We start from the raw sequence: 21,343 nt of genomic DNA on the forward strand, positions 1-21,343 counted from the left end.
AAGGGGGGAAGGGAAGGGTGGGATGAATTGGGAGATTGGGATTGACATATATACACTACTATATATAAAATAGATATCTAATGAGAACCTACTGTATAGCACAGGGAACTCTACTCAGTGCTCTATGGTGACCTAAATGGGAGGGAAATCCAAGTGGATATATTTATACGTAGAGCTGATTCACTTTGCTGTACAGTAAAAACTAACACAACATTGTAAAGCAACTATACTCAATAAAAAATCTTTTAAAAAAAGTGTAAGAGAGCTGCTTTGCCAGATTAATTAAATCTGGAGTGGACATAGTTTCCCATTCCATCCTGGGCCTTTTTACTAGAAGGGAGAGGTCCTGGCTCATCCCATTAATAAACACTGTTAAAAGCTACCTGGGTGAAATCAACATCTGAAGGAAGACCAGAACTTTCCTTTCCTTAAAAACAACCTGAAGTCAACTGCAATAGTCAGGAACAGGTTCACCAGATTTTTTTTTTTTTTTTGAGAAAGGTTTATTGCAAGGGCCAAGCATGGAGAATGGGTGGCTCATGCTCAAAAGACCCAAACTCTGGTTCATCAGATTTTCTCTTCGTGTGCAAAGATAAATTTTCTTCAAATCAACAGGCTTTGGAAAAGTCCTAAGAATTGCTCAATGAAGTCACCCAGCAACGGCCTAAGCCAGTTGATATAGTAAGTTAGCGGGCTGGTCTTTCACTTGTAATTCTAAAAACCCTTTAGGATTTTACCAGTTAGTGGTTTTCATCTAATGCTGGGCCTGGCCTTCACCAACAAGTGTATGAATTAGCTGATGTAAGTCAGAGAAACCAGGCTGATAAGTTTGAATGACTATATTAAATTCCTCAGTAAGTCTGTGAGGCTCTTTAGTTACTTTGGGAAAATCTTCAACTATGGTTCACAGTTCAGCTTTAGTCCAGGGAATGTAAGAAATTAAGGGTTTAGCCTCTGGATCCTCAGAAGGCTTAATTTTAAAGGGACAGGTTCTGACAATTTCAGAGGAAAAGGCAGTGGATAAATTTCAGAGAGAAGAGGAAGTTCAGTGAGAGAATTAGTATGGGGAGATTGAGAGCATAGAGGAGGTACAGGCAGTGGAGAAGGGAAAGAGGAAGATGGCGTTGGGGGTGGAGTCTGACCACGTGGAGCTGAGGGAGAGGGACAAGGTGGCACTGGAGGCAGAGCCCAAGACAAAGAAGGAAGCAGAGCCTGAGACTTCAGGAGCCATTTGCTCTTTCTTTGTTTGCCTCAGTTAATCTTAAATTCTTATATTGAAGAGACGCAACTACAGGGTCCTGACAGTGTTTGGAAGCCTCAAGATACCAATCTACCAATCAAAAGAGGCATTCCACTCAGTTTTGGAAACTTTTGAGCTATTATAACCCAATTTTGTTTTAAGGAAATTAAGTTAATGGCCATTGATACTCTAAATTTCCTTTGGTAAGGTCAGTCCATTCAGTTAGAAATGGGAGTGAGGAAGAACCATGGGTTTTAAACATAAAATCGGCCAGAGTCCCTGTGTGGGAGGGGCACCCTCAAAATATTTAGGTAACTGGGATCCCGTTTCTCAGATATTTTTCTCTAGAGTAAAGGAACAATTTTCAAACAGCTCAAAGCAAACAGCTTGCAAACTGATATCAGCCAATTCTATGGAAACAGCTTGGTCCCAGAGGAACTAAGCCAAAGACTTGTTCAGCCAGTTTTCAGAGAACGGCCCCTATTCCAAAGGAATGGGCCTATGGCTTCTCAGCCAGCTTTGGTTGAAATGGTCTGATCTCAAAATCAGATAAAAGAGCCAAATGAGTACTCACATACAGAACAAGACCTTAACCAGAAAGAACAAAACCTTAAAATAGGTTCTGAATAAAGCCTGGAGAGCTTTCAATGCAGAGACTGTGAGCTTGGATTCAGGAGAAAGACATAACTTCAAACTCCAGGATTGGTGAGAAAAGCCGCTAGCACAGTGGGCTCAATTTGTGGGTAACACACCTCTTTGCTCACCAGCCCTGAAGCCACGGGGAGTCTTCTCTGTTCTCCATACGGGCCAGCAAAATGTTGACCTGAAATAAGTAGACTGCCAGATAGTTCTCCAGCAAAGATGGGTTTATTAGGGGTCAGCAGAGAATTGCAATTCAGGTCTGCAACCCTGGCGAGCAACATGGAAGTCCCTGCAGGGCAAGGGAAGAACGCGTTTACAGAGGAAAAGGATGCTGGGAGGGCTACAGTAAACAGAGAGTCCATAGCTTTTCACTGGCTCAGTACTTGCCAGGAAAGAAAAGGATTCTCTCTTCTTCTTGTTGGGCTCTGCTATGGTCACAGGGCATGAGAGCGCCCCCTTCTGGTCTCCCAACTCTATTTAATTGAGGTTTCTCTTTATTAATTCTTTACAATTGACCAAAAGGTTAACCTTTAGGATACTAAGGACCTAGGTATGCTTCCTCTTTGAATCTCCATTGAATCACTGAATCAATTAGTTTTTTGGGAAAGTTGTACCACAGCCTATATTTATTATGTGAAATATCCAGATTTGGCAATATTTCCAAATTCCAATGAATTGTCACAAATGTACTGATTTTTTGGCTAAAGTGAATAGATTTCCTGAAATTGTGTTAATTCCATCAGCATCAAAGTATGCTTGAACTAAGGTACTGTATTGATTATAGCCTTATATTCATAACATACCTATCATGAAATTCACCCAAAGAATAAAAGAGGATTAGAATATACATGTTGATGATTTGAGCATGAATATTAGTGACACTTTTGGGTACCAAAATGTTCTGTATTAATTCAAACACTGGAATACCTGTTACATACAAGACATGATGTTCAGAACTATGAAGCAGTCTCTTTTCTTGACTGCAAACACAGTTATCTTACTCACTTCTGAATCCTCAACATCTAACTCAGTGCCTGGTACTTCATCCTCACAAGTAAGAATGGATTAACTACATAAGTATGTAAGAGAAGTGAAAACAAAATGAGCGGGGACTATTCCCTTGAATACTCAAGAGTGTCTGTGTAGGCCCCCAGAGAATGTTGTAATGGTTAGTGTGATGTGCCCAGTTACCTAATCTAACACTAATCTAAGTGTTGCTATGGAGGTATTTTGTAGCTGTGGTTAACATCTACGATGAGTAGACTTAAATAAAGGAGTCTATCCTCAATAATATAGGTGGGCCTCACCTAATAAGTTGAAAGGTCTTAAGAGTAAAACTGAGGCTTCCATTAAGAAGAAGAAATTCTGCCTCAAGATTCCAGGCTGAGTTTCAGATTTCAGGTTTGCCAGCCCCCACAACTGCATAAGCTAATTCCTTGAAATATACCAAAGTGAATCAGCCATATGCATAACTATGTCCCCATATCCCCTCCCTCTTGAGCCTCCCTCCCACCCTCCCTATCCCATCCCTCTAGGTGGTCACAAAGCACCGAGCTCCCTGTGTTATGCAGCTGCTTCCCACTAGTCATTTTACATTTGGTAGTGTATATATGTCCGTGCCACTCTCTCACTTCATCCCAGCTTACCCTTCCCCCTCCTGTGTCCTCATCCTCAAGTTCATTCTCTATGTCTGCATCTTTATTCCTGTCCTGCCCCTAGGTTCTTCAGAACCATTTGTTTTTATTCCATATATATGTGTTAGCATACGGTATTTGTTTTTCTCTTTCTGACTTACTTCACTCTGTATGACAGACTCTAGGTCTATCCACCTCATTACAAATAACTCAATTTCGTTTCTTTTTATGGCTGAGTAATATTCCATTGTATATATGTGCCACATATGATGTCTTCTTTCATGGTATGTCCCCTCTTCTCAAAGTCACTTCACTCTTCAGAAGGCCTCCTTGGTACCTCCTGATGGAATTTGTTCTCAACTTATAGGAAGTGACAAGGGCTCAATACTCTTTATTAACTAGGAGCTCAGTGAACACAATGTTTATAATGTAAAACCAACAATGATATTGACACAGTTGTCCTCCTTCTCTGGCTTTCCTGAAGCCAGTGTTAAGGCAACTTTCCATCTCAGAAGTCGGTCCATCAAGTGTATGGGGAAGAGACTAAGTGGGGAGGTCAGGCAGCCCCAAAACGCAAGCAGGCCATTGTGAGTCACAATGACAAAAATCCACGTCACGCTGAATCCCATGTAATTCTACAGAGTTGGCCTGAATGCTGAAAACAACAATTCTTCTCCCTTAGGTCTCGACCTACCCTTAAGAACGACAGTAAAACTATGGTACCATAACTGTGATACACAAAGAGATATTTCTTTTCTAAAACTCACAAGTACTATAAGATTCAATGATAAGTTGTGATTCCAACCAGTTTCATGGAAATTGTGTTGAGTTTATGAAGGGTGAGAAACAGATCTCACCAGTGGGTTATGAAGCCCTTTTGAAGAAATACACAGAAAATGTGACTACAAGTAGTAAACTCTATTGTAGTACACAGATGAGTAGGGCACAGTGTTTATACAAGTCTACAGTCACAATATTTGCTCATAAGTGGTCATTGTTGTTAAAGTGGTGAGACTGTGATACGGTAATACAACCTCTTCCTTACTACCAAAGTTAAGTGTTTAAATATTTTATAAGTGCTAATTCCCAAACTAGTCACCAGACACAAACTGCAGGTGTGAAAATATGTGATGAAGTTCATAACCTACAGGATGTAGAAGCATTAATATTAAAATGTTGAATAAACTTACAAATATTGATCATTAAGTTTTGAATCTGTCCTTTTTCAAACATACACACTGATGCTGCAAACTAAGCATGAAATATTGAAACTGTATAAATGACTGTGGAGACCAGGAAAGTTTCTCCAAAGAATGACTGTTAGCCCACTTCCCTGATACTAACCCGAGGCTCAGCTGAGCCGGAGAAGCCCCAGCGGCCAGATCCCACTGCGGAGTGAAGCCCGCTTACACTCACACTCAGCTCTGGTTACATTTGAGAAAGTTTAACAGTTCCTGGCACTTTCCAGGAACCTTCCTTTTATCTTCTTGACTGAAATGGAGTCATATGCCCGCATATGCCACTGAAGGTGCAGAATTCTGCGGTGCTTCTGGCCGCTACCCGATCTTTACTGACTTCCCCTTCTACTCCATCGTTTTCTGCTTCTTTTACAATCTGGTCAGTTTCATCTTTACTGAAACAGCCTTCGTCATTAGTAACGTGCATTTTGTTCTTCCTGCCAGCATTTTGTCTGCAGCAGGTACCCTGAGGATGGTATTGGTGACCCTGTCAAAGGTCACCTGGATGTCAGGAACACCACAGTAAGCTAGAGGATCCCAGAAAAGTACGAACTTGCCGAGCAGTTTCTTTTCGTTAAAGCCCTTTCTCCCTCATACACTTTTGCTAAGACAGTGGTCTTGTTGTCAAAGTAAGCTGGGAACATCTGGGTCTGCTTTGGAGGTACTGAGATGTTTCTCTTGATAAGGGATGTCACACCCTCCCTGCTGTCTCAGTGCCTGTTGGGCAATGGGTAACATCAACGAGCTTCTCTGCACATACCCTGATTTGTCGCCTGTGAGAAGAGCTGCCTGTGCAGCTGCGCCACACACCGCGGCCTCATCATGGTGGGTGGTCTTGTTGAGCTCCTCTCCATTCAAGACATCTTTCAGCAATTTCTGGAACTTTGGGATACAAGTGGAATCACCCACTAGCACAATTCCATTAACCTGGCTCTTGTCAAGTTGGACATCCTTCAGAGATTTCTGTACGTGCTTCAAGGTACCACGGAGGAGATAAGCACTGAGCTACTCAAAGTGGGCTCAGGAAATGGAAGGGTAGAAATCCACACCCTTATAGAACCAGTCAATTTCAAACCCGGGGTGAGCAAAGAAGTTCAAAATACATGTTGCCTTCTTACACGCAGCCTCGGTGTGGCACACTGCCTGCTTGTTGGGGGCTGTATGCTTCTTGCGCTTGTATTTGAAGTCATCAACCAGGTGATTCACCAGTTATCAAAATTTTCCCCAGCCAGATGTGTCACCAGCTGTGGATTTTCCTTCAAAGATGCCATCCTGGATGTTTAGGATAGATACATCAAAGGTGCCATTACCTAAGTCAAAGATCAGCACGTTTCTCTTTTTTAAAGCTTCAGGTGTTTGGGGATTTTTTTTTTTTTTAAATCCAAGCCTTGGAGTATGGTGCTGCAATAAATAAGCTCATTAATGATTCCCAGGATATTAAGATCAGTGATGATCCCTGCATCCTTGGTGGCCTGACACTGTGAATCATTTAAGTAGGCCGGAACAGTAATTACTGCATTTCTACTTTTTTTCCCCTAAATAGGCTTCAGCAAATTCTTTCATCTTGCTTAGAACCATGAAAGAGATCTCCTCTAGGGGAAAAAATATTATTTCCTTTATACTGTACAATTACTTTGGGCTTTCCCTTTCCACAAACCACTTGGAAAGGCCAGTGCTTCCTTCTGACTGAACTGCGGCATCATCAAACTTGCATCCAATCAGCTTCTTGGCATCAAAGATGGTACAGGTGAGGTTCATTGCCTCTTGATTCTTAGCAACCTCATCTATGAGGTGTTCACTTTGTGAGAGCGACTTGGACTGGTACATTTGCCATGGTGATTGGCAATGATCTCTACTTTTCCATGCTGGAAGACCCCTACTCGCGAATAAGCGGTACCCAGTTTAATACCAAAGGGAGACGTCTTGAGTAAAGAAAGAGAAGGGGGTAAGTGAGGCTGAAATAGTTTAAAAGAAATCAGTGTCAACTATAGCCTCTTGCAATGAACCTCTACATGAGACCTATATCCTCTATTTTCTCCAGCACCTCCTGTTTGCTGTATTGCGGTCCTTATGTGGGTCAAACTCAAATATAAATGCATTCAGTTTTATAATTCATTCAGATGGTAATGTGTTCCACTTGTCTTCTATTGTTTGCAGCCCTCCCCTGCATTTGTCAATAGATGCCTGATTACAAGATGACCACCAGAATTCTGAGGATGATATCAAGCCATCAGTGGCAACCAACAAGGCTTCAAAAGCCCTTGGAGCCATTTTGGTGTCTCTCGTGCCCAAATTTAATTTGTTTCTAGGTCCAGTCAATTTTTCCTCTTTGCATGTGTCCTGTCCCACTGCCACCACTCTGGTTCAAATTTTTATTCCTTCATCTCTAGATTATCACAGTAGCATTACCACTAGTATTTCTCCTTTCTCTGATTTCATGACTTATGCATCACCATCGTTCATCCATCCATCTCTCCATTCAATAAACATCAATTATGTAACTGCCATTTGCTAAACACTGTGTTAGATACTGAAAGTAAAGGGAGAAATTAAATACGGCCGCTATCCTCTAGGAACACCATCACGCTGACCTTTTAAAATTATGCCTTTAATCACACTAACCCTTGCTTAAAAACTTGTTCCCTATCACCTACCAAATACAATAAATAAAATAAAACACATCCAACTAACCTTTCCAGCTAGTATGGCTTATGGAATCAGACAGACACAGATTCAAGTCCTGACTGTGCCATCTGCAGCTTTGCTGGTTTATTCACGATTAGGCATCATGCTTTTTAACCACTCTGCTCCTCACTTTCCTTACCTTTAAAGTATACCTCCCATCTTGGCATAGAGTAGGTGCTCATTAAAAGTTCTTCTGACGTTTCTTGTCTTTAAATAACCGGCAACCCTAAAACACAGATTCATAAAGAATCAGAATATAATGGATTCTAGATATAATCAAATAAAGGTCTCTAATTAGACATCTGGGGAAACTGAGGTGCAAGCTGGGAAGCGACTGGCCCTTGGTGACACAGGGATGTGGTGGCAGATGGAGATCTGGTAGCTGGTCCTCATGACTCCCCATCAAAGCACTAAATGGAAGCAGCCAGGAAACTTAAGGGCAGGAAGGCAAGGGCCACTCCCAACCAGAAGAATATTTCACTTGATGATCCAGATCGCAAATATGTAGCAACATTCTCAGTTTACAGGGAAAAGCTATTTTTATTTTTCTCCAAATGGCAATGTAGAAGTTGGTGATAAATCTGAAAAATGGCAAGCACAGCAAATACTTAACTCTAGGACATAAGTCATAGAGCAGTGTCTTCAGTGGAGGGAAAGATGGATCTGTGATTGTAGGCAGGATGAGAGCGGAGGGACATGGAACTAGAGAAGGTTAATCCTGGGCTGGTCTTCAGAAACCACTGGGTCTAAGCCATTTGGAAGACGGGTAAGAAAACTGAGACCCAGAGAGGTCAAGGGATGGCCCTAGATTGCAGATACTTATAGACAGAACTGGGATACCTGACTTTTTAAAATCTTGCAATTGCTTCATTTGATTACACTGGCTACTCAGACAGAAATATTTGCATCACTTAGCATTTGCTGACTACCTCCTATGTGCAGATCACTGATCAGTTGATGAGAAAAGTTGCTAAGTTATACCGGGGCTGAACACAGGTAGAGAGTAGAGGGAAGGAAGGCCGTTGAGTTGTCCACGTATGCAGCCCCTCTAGCTGCACCGGCAGAATATGTGAACGTCTGCAGTCACAGCCAGCCTAGGCAGGATGACTCCCAAAGAGGTTATTACAGCGTCATTTAAAATTAAAATTTAATAAGTTATATTCAACACGAGTTGAAAACTTTCATAAATTTAATGAATCATCTAATTAAATATTGTATATGCAACAGTATGGAGCAGACTGAAAGAAAACCTTAAGAGTTATTTTTATGCTTAAATGCAGTTAGTGAGTAATGTTTTAAAAACAAAACCCTTTTGAATTGCATAAAGCTTTTTTTCTAAAGCAGAAAATGTTTATTTCATAAACCATCCCTTGTTTTCAGGAATTACATGTTTATTTTTTACTTTCAAGGCTAAGTAGTCAGCTAAACTACAGTTTATACCAGCCACCATGTTGTCAGTCCAGATGTTGTCAAGAATTGTGTTGGGTTATGACGCCAAAGTAATCCCATGTTACTGGGTCGGGGGTGGGTGGGGGGAGGGACTACATTTTCTTAATCAGGACATGACACCTAGTTTCATTTATAATCTTTCCTTAATTTGCTTTCCTTATCCTATATTGTGTGGTAAATATATTAGTCTATATTTATTCATTTACATTTATATTATAAAAATATAAGTGTGGTAAATATTTAGTCTCTTTGGGCAGCTGTTAGTGAAATATCTTCTAAGTTAATATGTCAGCTAGCTTTCAGCCCAATATTCAACCTAAAGTGGAAAGCTCAATTTGAAATCTCACAAGTAAGTTGCTACACAAGTTTGGAAGTCCCTAAGCCACAGCGGCCTGGGCTGGGAATACTGCTCTCCAGTCCTCTTTCTTGAGAGCCTTCTACTTCCTCTGGAACTTGGGAGATCCCTAGAGGATTAAACCCCACCTTCCCAAGCGGCATGCTAACTGTGGAACAAATCATCTCCTTCATAGTCCCCACTGCCTGAGAGCGTTTAGTTCAAATGAAAGATTTTCAGACTTCCGAAGGGCAGAAATGGTGAGTGAAAGCCATGAACTATAAGGAATGTTTTATTTCTTCAGCTGGCTGACATGCACACAGGTAGTCACTGTATTATTCCTTTTGCCAGTTGGGTATTTCTTAACTAACAGATCCATCTCTTTGAGGTTCATGGATATAGCCGGTTCTCTAAAAAATCATAATTACCATAAGTATTGCATTGGGTAATGTAAGAAATCCATGCAACAAAAACAGATTATTTGTATGCCTTCATCCGGGACCTGTCATTACTCCCTATACTGCCAAGAGTGAATTCTCTCGCGAGACCCACAGGAATTTGCTAATAAATAAGGTTGGATCACCCCCCTCCCGGGGCTAGTCTGGGGCTACAACCCTATAGCATTCATTTCCTGACATTACTTAGTATATACCAGCTGGTCAAGGGTTAACTTTGCTTTTCTTCCAATTTCACTATTCCTCAGTCCTTTATGCAATCCCCCAGCAGCTGTGTTATCCCTAATATAAAAATGATGATTTAGCCTTAGGGATAAAAATCAGGTTAAAGATAATAAATTGCTTCGGAAGATGAGAATAACAGCCTGAAATATATTACAGAAAATTACTGCACCCATTCTGAGTCTGAGGAAGAAAATGAGTTGACTCTTCTCTCTCCTTCCCAGAGCAAAATGTGGCTCTGGAAAAGCTAAGGAATGAAACAGAGGGAGATAAGTCATCCAGCTTGATCTAACCAGAAATAGGAAAGGAACCATAGGAGAAAGTCTGATTGGTGAGAACTGTCAGTAAAGAATGTCGAGAGGTTCCAAGAAACCTGCAGGTGTTGCTCCTAAGTCAAATATATGTCAGCTTTTTATGTCTATAATAATGTCATGAATTAAAATGTATTTATGCATATAGACGGTGCATTTGGTTACAACTCAAAAGTGGAATAATACCCCATTGCTTCACATTAATGACTACTCAGAACTGAGAATTCTGAAGCATTATTCTCTAGCATTTGCACAAGGGTTAGGATATGGGAATATCTAAAGCGGTTATGTTGCACTACCCAGCCTCACACATGTATATCTATCCGACTTGCAGAGGGACTTTGCAGGTTCCAAAGACTAAGGCACACATGTCAATTAATAAAAGTAAAATGCGACGAAACATTTCAAAGTACTTTGGAAATGTAAATGGCTATGGAAATGCAATATATTATTGTTGATCTTAATTATAATTTCAGAAGCATCAAGCATACCTTTATATACATATATGCACGCATATACATATATGCACATACATACATATATATGAATATACATGTACGTGTGATTAGTCTTAGACACAAACTAAACTGTTAAAATATAAAAGAGCGGTCATTGAGAAACTATACTAAAAGTGCAGTATAGCCTATAAGAGCAGAGAAGAAAATGGGATCAGGCAGGGCACATCAAAGGCTTTAGCTGTAATGTTTTATTTCTTCAGCTGGGTGGTATGTACACAGGTCAGCACTGTATTATTCCTTTCCCTTAAGTTTGGTATTCGTAAGTAATAGATAATATTATTTTAAAGACAAAGAATGCTCTATTCTAAACCTGCATGGGTATTTGCAAGAGAGAAAAAAATTAAAAGGAAAATATCTGTAACTGCTGTTCAGCTACAGAAGAGGATATACACACACTTTCACACAAGTACACCTACACGTGTGTGCGCGCACGCACACACACACACAGAGCCACACACACACACCCTGCCACGTGGTGTAACGGGATCAGAAAAATTGAAATTCTGGCTTTGGCTCCACCACATCTGAGAGGCCTGAGCTTATACAAGTCACTTAACTTTGCTGAGGTCCAGCTGACTTGCCCGAAGATGGGATTTTTAATCTGTAGACAGGGCCACGGTGAAAATTATTAATATCATAATGAATATAATTATTAATATACAGACAAGAGCACTCTGCCAAGTGAAACACCATTATGTCAGAGCACGTGCTGAAGTGGGGATGCAGGCCCTTTGTGCCCATCCAGTCACTGCACCGAACACTCACCTGGAGCCCCAAATCAAAGGAGAAGCTGCCTATGTACACACAGAAGTGAAAGGAAAGTCATATTTGATGTGGTCTTGAGGCAGGAGATAGATGGGGCCCAGGCTGAGCAGCTGGAGTCTGTCCCCTGTGGACAGATACTCCAAGGCGAAGATGATAGTGGGGGCAGAGAGGGAAGCCTGACGTGGGGCTCAGAACCTTCACTCCAGTGGGTGGACTTCTGTGGTATAAGTGTTCTCCAGCCTGTGAGTCACCCACCCCGCGGTTATGGGATTTGATTTTACTGTGATTGCACCCCTCCTACCGTCTCATTGTGGCTTCTCCTTTGTCTTTGGATGTGAGGTATCTTTTTTGGTGAGTTCCAGTGTCTTCCTGTCGATGATTGTTCAGCAGTTAGTTGTGATTCTGGTGTTCTCGCAAGAGGGAGTGAGAGCACGTCCTTCTACTCCGCCATCTTGAACCAATTTCCTCTACTGGATTTAAATGAACATTGAAGAACACTCGTACTGGAAAGATTGGAAGGAAATATAACAAAATGTTAACCATGGTTAACTCTGAATTATAATATTATATATTATACGGAAGAAAAACTAATTTTCCTTCTACCATTCTAGGTTCTTGTCTGAGACAACCCCTGTAATAAAAGACAGATTAACAAGAGAAAAAGAAGTAGAAGTTTAATAACATATATCTCTCCTTACACATGGGAGAAACCCAGGAAAAGTTCAAGCCTTCTCCACTTATAAGACTTTCTAGAATTTCAGAGTCACCCTCTTCTTCCTAGTAGAGAGGGACACACCCTTACAAATGGAGAGTTCCCTTATAAATGGAAGATTCCCTTACCAAAGGGTAACTGCTACTACTGATTTTCAGACCCTTTCCTAAATCTGCTGGTTCTTAAAAAATAATCTGCTCAAAATAATCCTTATGCCAAAGAGGCACATTTTGGATTGGGGGTGACATGTTCTGCTCCCCTTCAAGGTAATTTTTTGATTTTGCTTCCTTCATATGTCTCTGTCTTCCAAATTTTCTACTGTGAAAATATATTACTATCAAAATCATAAAAATTAAGTATCATTTAAAATACCAATGAAAAATGCTACCAATTACAAAAGCCTTTAAAATTACAAATTACATATCATTAATATGAAAAAGACATCTTAAAATTTGTCACATAAAACTTACAAAATAAGAAAGAAACACTTTTGGTATGCCAACATTGGCTTTTATCCTGAACCAACCACTGTTTGTGTGTGTGTGTGTGTGTGTGTGTGTGTGTGTGTGTGTGTGTGTGTGTGTGTGTGTTTAACTAAAAGAAGAGCCTAAAAAATATTAACTAAAAAGTTAATTTTAAAAACTTTGAAAACTGAGAAAATTGAGGATGTTAACATCATAGATTTCCAAGGTAAGTCCAACAAGTAGTATCAGAAACGGCATCTTAAAATCTGTCTTCTTAAAACTTGAAAAAATAAAGAAACACTGACTTTTGATATATCAACTTTAGCTTTTATCCTGAACCAATCAGTTCCTGAACCAATCAGTATTGTCAAAATCCTAAAGTTAGATGAAGAATTGCTGAAATAGACCAGTATGGATTTTGTAGGTTGTGATACACTTAAAAATTGTTAAAACTCTGGAAGCTGGGAGAAATGTGGGCACATTAATAACTTCATAGTTTGCAAGGTTAGCCCAATTTGCAATTTCATGACCAAGTTTTCTCACAACTAGACATGAACTCACTAAAGAAACACATTAGAGAACTCTCTAATTACTTACTGATCACTAATAAACAAACTTTTAGGTCAACAAGCAAATGTCTTCTTCTAAAGGCATTACAAAGTACTCTTCTCTATTACCTATATTCTCTCTCATGCTCTTAATGTTGATACCTTTAAGAATCTCCAAAAGATCTTAACATTTATGAGGAAGCTAAGGTTTTCAGGATAATAAGAAATTCTTATCATTTCACATAAATGTCAAGTTGGATAAGGACACAACTTGTTGGTTTACCCCGTTTATCATAATAAATTTAATATCGCTTCCAGCAGTGAGGCACAGTACTGCATCCACAATACGATAGGTAACTGGAATTCCTCTGCTCCTTAAATTAGTAAGCAAGTTACAGTGCATATCAATCACGCATAATGAGTCTGAAGCATGGCTTGATTATATTTCATTTGCATAAGAATTTTCTGTAATTTTTTTAAACTGATCATTTTTAATTCAGAATAGATTTAAATGCCACACAACTGCTGCTCTCCTCCTGAAATGCTAAGCCATCTTCTTACATAATACAAAAATGCTAATCAATTTTTTTAATGCAGATCCTAGCTTGTTAATGAGTTTTCACCTTTCTACATGCTGTCAAATCTCATTACACTGTCACCTTTCTAGGGTTCACAACTGGAGTACACATTTATATGGTTCATTTCTGATTGCTACATTATTTCATTGCATTTACAAGGGAAATATCTTTTAAGTAATCCTTGGATTGTCCAATTTTAAGGATAATTTGCTCTCTTTGCATTCTGTAGTTTGTAAAACTCCTACCATTAATTTATGGAAATACTGATTCAAACATTCTCTGATAAGCCAAAAAAGTCTGAAGACTAAAAATGAAACAAACAGGAACCAACAGATAAATGTAGATCCAGAAGTTAATTACAATGAGATAAAATGTACAAATAAAAATAGCTTATTAAATATAATAATTTAGAAACATGGAATTCATTTGGGAATTATTATTTTAAAATAACGATTCATAAGATATTCAGAGGCTAAGCATTTTCTTGAATTTCATATATATTTCTCAAAGTAGTCAAAGATCTTGAAAGATTTTGCTGGGGAGGAGGAAGAAATTTCCCTCTACTCTACTCTACTCCCTCCCTCTACTCTTCTGGCTGGTCTAAGAATTAAATTGACATGAGACAGATTAATAAGAAAACCAAAGTTTAACAACATGTATACTTGGGAAAGACCCAGGAGAACTGAGTAACTCGCCAAAATGGCCCAAGCCACCACCTTAAATACCATCTCCAGCTAAAGACAAAAGAAGAAGTTGGAGGTGAGGGAGCCAGTTATGAGAGGTGACCAGGAAAAGCACAGTAAACAAGGGTAAGGTTGTTGTGCAGATTTAAGTCCATGCCTTCTCCACTGATAAATTTCCAGAGATTTAGCCATTTTCTTCTTGGTATAGAGAGGAAAACACCCTTACGAACAGAGATTTCCCTTGTAAATGTAAATGTTTCTTTCAAAAGGGTGACTCCTACTTGGTTTTCAAAGTTTTTCCCTTGTGTGCTGTTTCTTAGAACTTAACCAGGTTAAAATAATTAATATCCCAAAGAGACATATTTTGGGGTGCCAAATTCTGCTCCCCTACAATCTCCATGTGAATTTCATTGAAATCTTTTAATAGAACACTTTCAAGAGTGCATCTTAGAAACCAAGACAAGGGGTGAGACAAGTGACTCGTTTTGAAAACACACTATATACTGGCAATAACTTTTTAAAAATGTTTAATAGGAAAGGAAAAAAGAATAAGTTATATGGGAGAAGCAAGCACTTGGTAGGAAAAAAATGAAGTTAACTTGCTAAGTCAACTCTTAGATGCAAGTCCCTAAGCAACGCCAAGCATCAACCCACCGGCTAGAGGTAACGGTTCCTGAAAGATCTCATTACTACACAATGAATGTTCTATTCTTTGCAAGGAATATATATATATATATATATATATATATATATATATATATATTCTCCACCAAGGTAAATTAATTTCCTTCTAAATAAACTGTGAAATTTCCATGGAGAAAAATCCGCATGGTAAAAGGATTTACGGAATCATCCTGAGGCATTTTTCCCATCCGTAAATTCCAAGTTTAGTTGGCACCAAGAATACACATTTGTTTAGGGAAAAAAAAAATTCTCTTGTTCACTTCAAGTGCACAACTAATTCCTAAAACCTATTGATTCACTTTTATTCATTCATCATATACAGCTTCTAAAAACAGAATATGTAATATTCTTTGAAAAAGAGCTTATATAAAATTTTAATAAGCTGTTCCACATTTCAAAAATCACAAGATTACTGTCATTTCCTAGACAAGACATTTATCCTTAGTTCAGGATCCAAAATCACTTGTTTAATTTAGCACATGCAGCAAAGACAAACCAGCTCTGTTGCCTTCCCTAAAGAGCAATGTTGCTTGCCATTAAAATAGAATTTAAATAAATGACCATTGAGGCATTCGTTTGATAGTGGGGTTATAGGTGATTTTCAACAATAAGCCTGCTGAAAATCTGGAAAACAAACTAAACAGGAACTTTTTAAAAGCAATGACAAATAAAGACTTCACCCAACAGTAAACTAGCGCAAAGCATGGGGAAGGCAACAGACCAGACAACGAATATGGAGTTTCTGGAGCCCTTAGGTGCTCAAGGGAAGGGCCCTCCCCTAATGACAGTAGACCTGTGGCATCCAAAGTAACTCTATGTCGGAAGAGTGCTTCCCATTTCAGGACAGCAAGTGATGAGGCCATACGGACCATTACAAAGTAAAAGCCTCTTCTCCTCCAGATTAGCCAAAATAGCACAAACAAAATCCAACCTCGAGGTAAAGGTAAAGAAAAGACAAGGGGCTCTGAAAGCCCAAATCGCAAGATCTAGAGGTTCGCCGAATAAATTATAAATTCAATTTCAGAGTAGAGGAAACAAATGGTTAAACACTCCCCTGCATCGCAAAGGTAAAATCACTAAACTCCAGGGCAGTGGTCAATTTCACCCCCTCTGCCTTGCCTCTCCCATTCCATTCTGAATGTTCTAGAGCCTCTGCAGCGTCCTGCCCCACTGCCTCTCTGACCTGACTCCGGGAGGTTTGACATCTGGCCCCGCTCTCGGCTCCAGGCTCTGGGTGTCCTGGCTCCGGGGTCCCAGCTCTCGGCCATGGACCCCTACTCATGTCACCACGTGGCAGGTGCACACCAGCCGCTCGTAGATTCCTGTGTTCTGCCAGTGTCAGTATCTGCGCCTGCACTGTTTCCCAAATCTGCCTCAGTCCCGCCTTCCATTCTCCCACGTGGCTCATATGCTCACAATTCAGCCAACTCTAAAAAATGTTATGATTTGTGTATTTTCTCATTCTCGTTTTTCATGTTTCATTTCGTCGAACTTCTCATTCTTTTATGTTTGTCCCATTTTTCTTCCATTGTAGTTTCTCATTCTTGCGCCTATTCTTTTATTATCTGGCACTATTTTCTCACTGCCAGGCTTCTTACTTTACTTCATCTTCTACTCATTTCCTCATTTTTACCGCCATAAATGTCCTTGTCCTTTATTTCACTTTCCTCTCATGTTTAATCTCATATTTTCAGCATATTCTCTACATTTGTATTATTCTCTCACATTTTTTTCATTCTCAAATTTCATTTTAGTGTCTCATCTTTTCCATATTAAACTTCTTCTCCTATTCTTTCATTTTCGCATATTATCTTTTGCCCTTTCTCATGTTTATAAATTTCTGTTTTCTCAAAGTCTTGTTTTTTCACTCCCTCTTACTTTCTACAGTATCACAGATTATACTTTATTCCTTTATCTATTTTCTATTTTCTCCTTCCTTGCTTTATGTTCCTTTACTAACTTCCATTCTCTCCCTATTTTTACTCACATTCTCTCCCATATTCTTTTCCATCACTTTTCCCTCACATACATTTTCACAGTTTTCTCTGCCACACTTCTCCCTCTCATTTTTAAAAATCATTATTAAGTCTAACAGAGTTAAGTAAGAAAAGGTTTCCTCTAGTGCTCAGATACCTGCTGGTAGGTGAACTTACCAGTTAGTGGTCCATGCAGGTGAATGGTGAAACCAAGGCTGTGCAAGTCCAGATGAAATGAGGGTGAAGACTAGCCCATCTAGGGACAGCAACTATGTTTTATACTAGGGTGTGGCCTAGCAAGAGCCTCTCATTAGTTGTCCACAATCACACCACTCAGTTACAGAAATTTCTGGAAACACCGAGGGGCCAAGGAAGTCTGACTTCAAAGTTCTTAACCAATCCTTCTTTAGGCACATTGTTTCCTCACAGGACATACTAATGTCACTGAGGCTTGTCATTATCCGATTATAGGACAATTATTAGCCCCAACTCTCTCCCTGTACATCCAGTTGAAAAATCCAGACAGATGGGAAAATAGAAATATACTGCTTGGGGATGGGAAATAATTGCAAGCATCCTTTAAGCCACGGGAGTAACTAAATGTAGAAAGAAAAGTTTAAAACAGAGCCCTTAGGTACATACAATTCAAATTACAAGAACCAGGTGAGGGGAAAAGAATGAGCAAACAGATCCTGAAAAGATAAGCTAAAGGATCTCATGAGAAGAATGTTTCAGAAGTATCACCGTTTTAGATATAATAAAGAGAACATAGGGTTTAGACTCAATTCTATGTTTGACCACAAGGAAGACAAAATATTCAAAGCAGGGTTTGAGTGAGGTCAAAGAATAGAGGCCACAAAAAGCGAAATTCAAATAGAAGAATAGACCCGGCACAGCTTCATCTTTACGCTTAATTGTATGAATCAGCAAAGTGTAACTGGGAAGATCAGTCTGCCTGCCCAGTGTCAAATAGGAACAAACCTGGACTTAGCTAAGGAGAAACTTTATTCAAAAAGACTGTTACAATAAGGAGAAGACTCCAACCTCAGGATCTGCAAGCGCCTCAAAATCAAACAGAGAAAGGCTTTTCTTACATGTGAAGGGGGAAGCAGGGCTAGCAGGAACTCTGTGGGAGAGAGGGGCACGTGGTGGGAGTGAGCAGCTTGGTAAAATCAGAGCTCTTCAACAGGAAGTGTTTCTCTGTGTGGTCAACCGGTTCTCCATTCTTGGAATGAAGTGTCAAGGGGGATATTATGCACCTTGGTGCTTGCTTAAGCTTCAGGTGACCCAAATGTCAGGGGCCTGTGAGGAGGACAGAAGCCTGACTAAAGTTTTGTCAAGCCAAGTCAGAGGGTAAATAATGGACAGTGGGGGGGGACTTGGTCACCAGTAAGTTAACAGTTCTACCTGGAAGTCTCTACTGGCAAACCAGTTGTGAGCAGAGTACTTAGGCGAACCACTCCATTTTCAACATTTATTTCTATTTCAGTCAACAAATATTTTTGGAACCTATTCTCTAGCAAAGCTGTGTCTTATTTGTTTTTCTATTCCAGTCACCTATGGAAATTGAGATTAAAGTACCCAATAAAATACACAAATGGAAACAGCATTAATGATTAGAAAGGCCAAATCTGTTACATTGCAGATGACAAAAAAGAGGCCTAGAACTGAACTGTAGGTAATCGTAATCCTCAAACACACACACACAAGCACACACACACACACACACCACTCACACTCACATACACATTTGATTATACCTCTGAAAAACTATCTTGGTCACTGAGAATGGATCTCCATTTGATGAAGAAAAGCATTTTGGCCTGGCTGTATAGTTATATTTAATTTAACTTTGCTTATACATTTTATTTGAATTATTTCCGAAAATGTAAAGTCAATCTTTCTATCTTGGGACATATATACCCACAAGCAAAAATATATTACTCTTTTTTCCCAGTACAGAAAATTACATTAGAGAAAGTCCAGGAAAATAGCAGGAGAACAGTAAGTCATGCTGAGGTCAGAGTTGTTCTGGGTTTTAATTAGTCATAATATAACACAATCAAAGAATAATTTGCTGTTACTATCATTTTAACAAGACAGTTTTTCATAATGAATAGTGCTCAATAATAACCTAAGGTGAATATGCTCAGATGAATTTGTTTTGCTATTAATATTTATCCAAGGATACTGCAGAATTCACACTTTCCCCATCTGCAACCTGAAGTGAACAGAAAGGAGTAGCAGGCAAGATAAGATGATGAATTAGGTAGAGAACAATCAAATCTAAAAGGAGACATTAGCTGTGATTAAACATATTATTTGCTATGCCTATTTCAGTGAAAAACAAGAATTCAGGAAACTGTAACATCTATTTATAACATGAAATATGGGAAAAGGTATGATAAAAGTAATATGTCATTGAAACCTGCCACTAGTATGGTCTCTTGCCTGTTTATCTTTTATTTGGTTTACATTTTCATACTCTTAGAAACCATTTATTTCTAGAGCTTCTAGTGATATTATACTACATTATACATATGGTGATCTAGATGTCAGGATTGAATGAATATAAAATAGCTATTCCAAAGGTGTATGAATATGGCAAAAAGCAAACTCATCTCCTTATAGCAAAGAGCAATCGCCTAGAGATAGGATAACATTGCTGACTACGGACAATAAATAATAAGATAGAAATCACAATGGAATAATAAAATGCACCATTTTAACCATCAAACATGTATTACCCTTAATGGGCGCCATATGTTGTGGATTTACAACTATTCTTTCATAACTACATTTTAAAAATAAGGAATGTGTTTCAGACTTGTAAGGGAGACGTCATGTTGTATTTTCACTCTAATGCCCCCTCCTACCACCACTACTGTAACTTAACAAGGTTAAACCAGAAAAGTATACACTTTCCCTCTGATTAAAGACCTTTTGGCAAATAGATAAATACATACATATATTTGTACACACACATGCGCACACACATATATACATACACACACATAGATTTAGTTTAAAAAGGCAAACAGCAATTTTATGTACACAAATCAATTTAATATTTTTAAGTGATTTAACCATTTAAATAATTCAGAATAAGGTTAAAAATCTTTTTTTTTAAAAATATAGCTACCACCGTGTGTATATTAAAGGTGAAGGAAGAAGTGAGCACCAGACAGTAAGAATATATGCCTTTTAGAGCCAGAAGATTTGAGTTTGAGTCCTGGCTTCTAAATGACTCTCCGCAAAGAAGTGAATCTCTCTGAGCCTCACTTCATCCAACTGGAAAATGGAACTTATACCTGCCAGTATAATAAGAATCCAATGAGATAACATGTGAAAAAATGCTTCTGAAACTAAAGATCAATATAAATGGGAAAACATTTAGCTTCCCTAGCTACCTTCTCCACATGCCCCTCAGTGGACTGATTGGTCAGGCCTACAAGGAAGAATGTGGGGTTTTAGGTGTGAAACTGTGATTCTATATTTTTTTTTTTACAGCTCCAAAGGTTCTCAGTTTCCTTAGGTCTCAATGATGTAGATGAAAGTGCCCAGTTTTTGGATCCAGACCCCCGGGTTGGAATCCCAGCTACACCTCTTTTCATGAGAATGTGATCATGTGTCACTTCAGCTTTCTGAGCTGCAAGTTACTTATTAATATGGTGATACAAATGGTACCTACTTCCCAGACTTGTTTGACGACTGCATGAGATAAGGCTGCTTAATTCCTAGCACCGTATTTGGCATATAGTGGGCACTCAACAAAAAGTAGTGATGTTATCAATATTGATATTTATTGCCCTCATTTGACAATTATGCTTCCTGCTCTAAATGGCAAGATTCAAGCCCCAGGCGTTTTTGCCTGCGATGTTTTTACAATGAATACTACTCAATACAAGCTAAGGTGCATGTGCTCAGGAGAATGTTTTGATATTAACATTTATCAGAGGACACTGCAGGATTCACACTTTCTACATCTGGTGGGGATTTCTCTGCTTCAGATCGTTTTTTCTTCGACTGCCACTTACAATAAGGAATTTTTTCATATCTCAGTGACCAGTATCACAGATAGGTGTCACACCAGTGAACTTATATATAAACAGAACAGTACGTTTAAGGGTGAGGTTTCCAAGCAACCCCTAAATGAAACTGATATTTGAATAACAACATAGTAGCATCCTCAACTAATGTTAACT

At 39.1% G+C, this 21,343-nt stretch overlaps 1 protein-coding gene and 1 pseudogene across 19 annotated transcripts in view; both read right to left on the minus strand.

The window, feature by feature from the left end:
• The window catches only part of LOC307180944 (uncharacterized protein), a 622,728-nt gene that overhangs the window by 506,320 nt on the left and 95,065 nt on the right, over window positions 1-21,343 (minus strand). For 17 of the 18 annotated variants that reach the window (XR_013825813.1, XR_013825814.1, XR_013825815.1 and 14 more), the window contains 2 exons: window positions 11,795-11,996; window positions 7,579-7,665 (listed from right to left, as the gene is read on the minus strand). Coding sequence is in view for 1 of the 18 variants with exons in the window: in XM_079911606.1 (XP_079767732.1) it covers window positions 11,933-11,996 (64 nt within the window). In the remaining 17 variants the exon portion in view is untranslated. Of the gene's footprint in view, window positions 1-7,578; window positions 7,666-11,657; window positions 11,997-21,343 lie in introns of those variants that run through there. The other variant, XM_079911606.1, reaches the window with a different exon arrangement.
• Window positions 5,379-8,889, minus strand: LOC307180669 (heat shock-related 70 kDa protein 2-like; annotated as a pseudogene). The gene is made up of 3 exons: window positions 8,842-8,889; window positions 5,865-6,676; window positions 5,379-5,726 (listed from the first exon to the last, which is right to left on the minus strand). The product of its transcript is annotated as a heat shock-related 70 kDa protein 2-like (transcript).

Source organism: Stenella coeruleoalba (assembly GCF_951394435.1).
Source record: "Stenella coeruleoalba genome assembly, chromosome: X".
Lineage (NCBI taxonomy): Eukaryota > Metazoa > Chordata > Mammalia > Artiodactyla > Delphinidae > Stenella > Stenella coeruleoalba.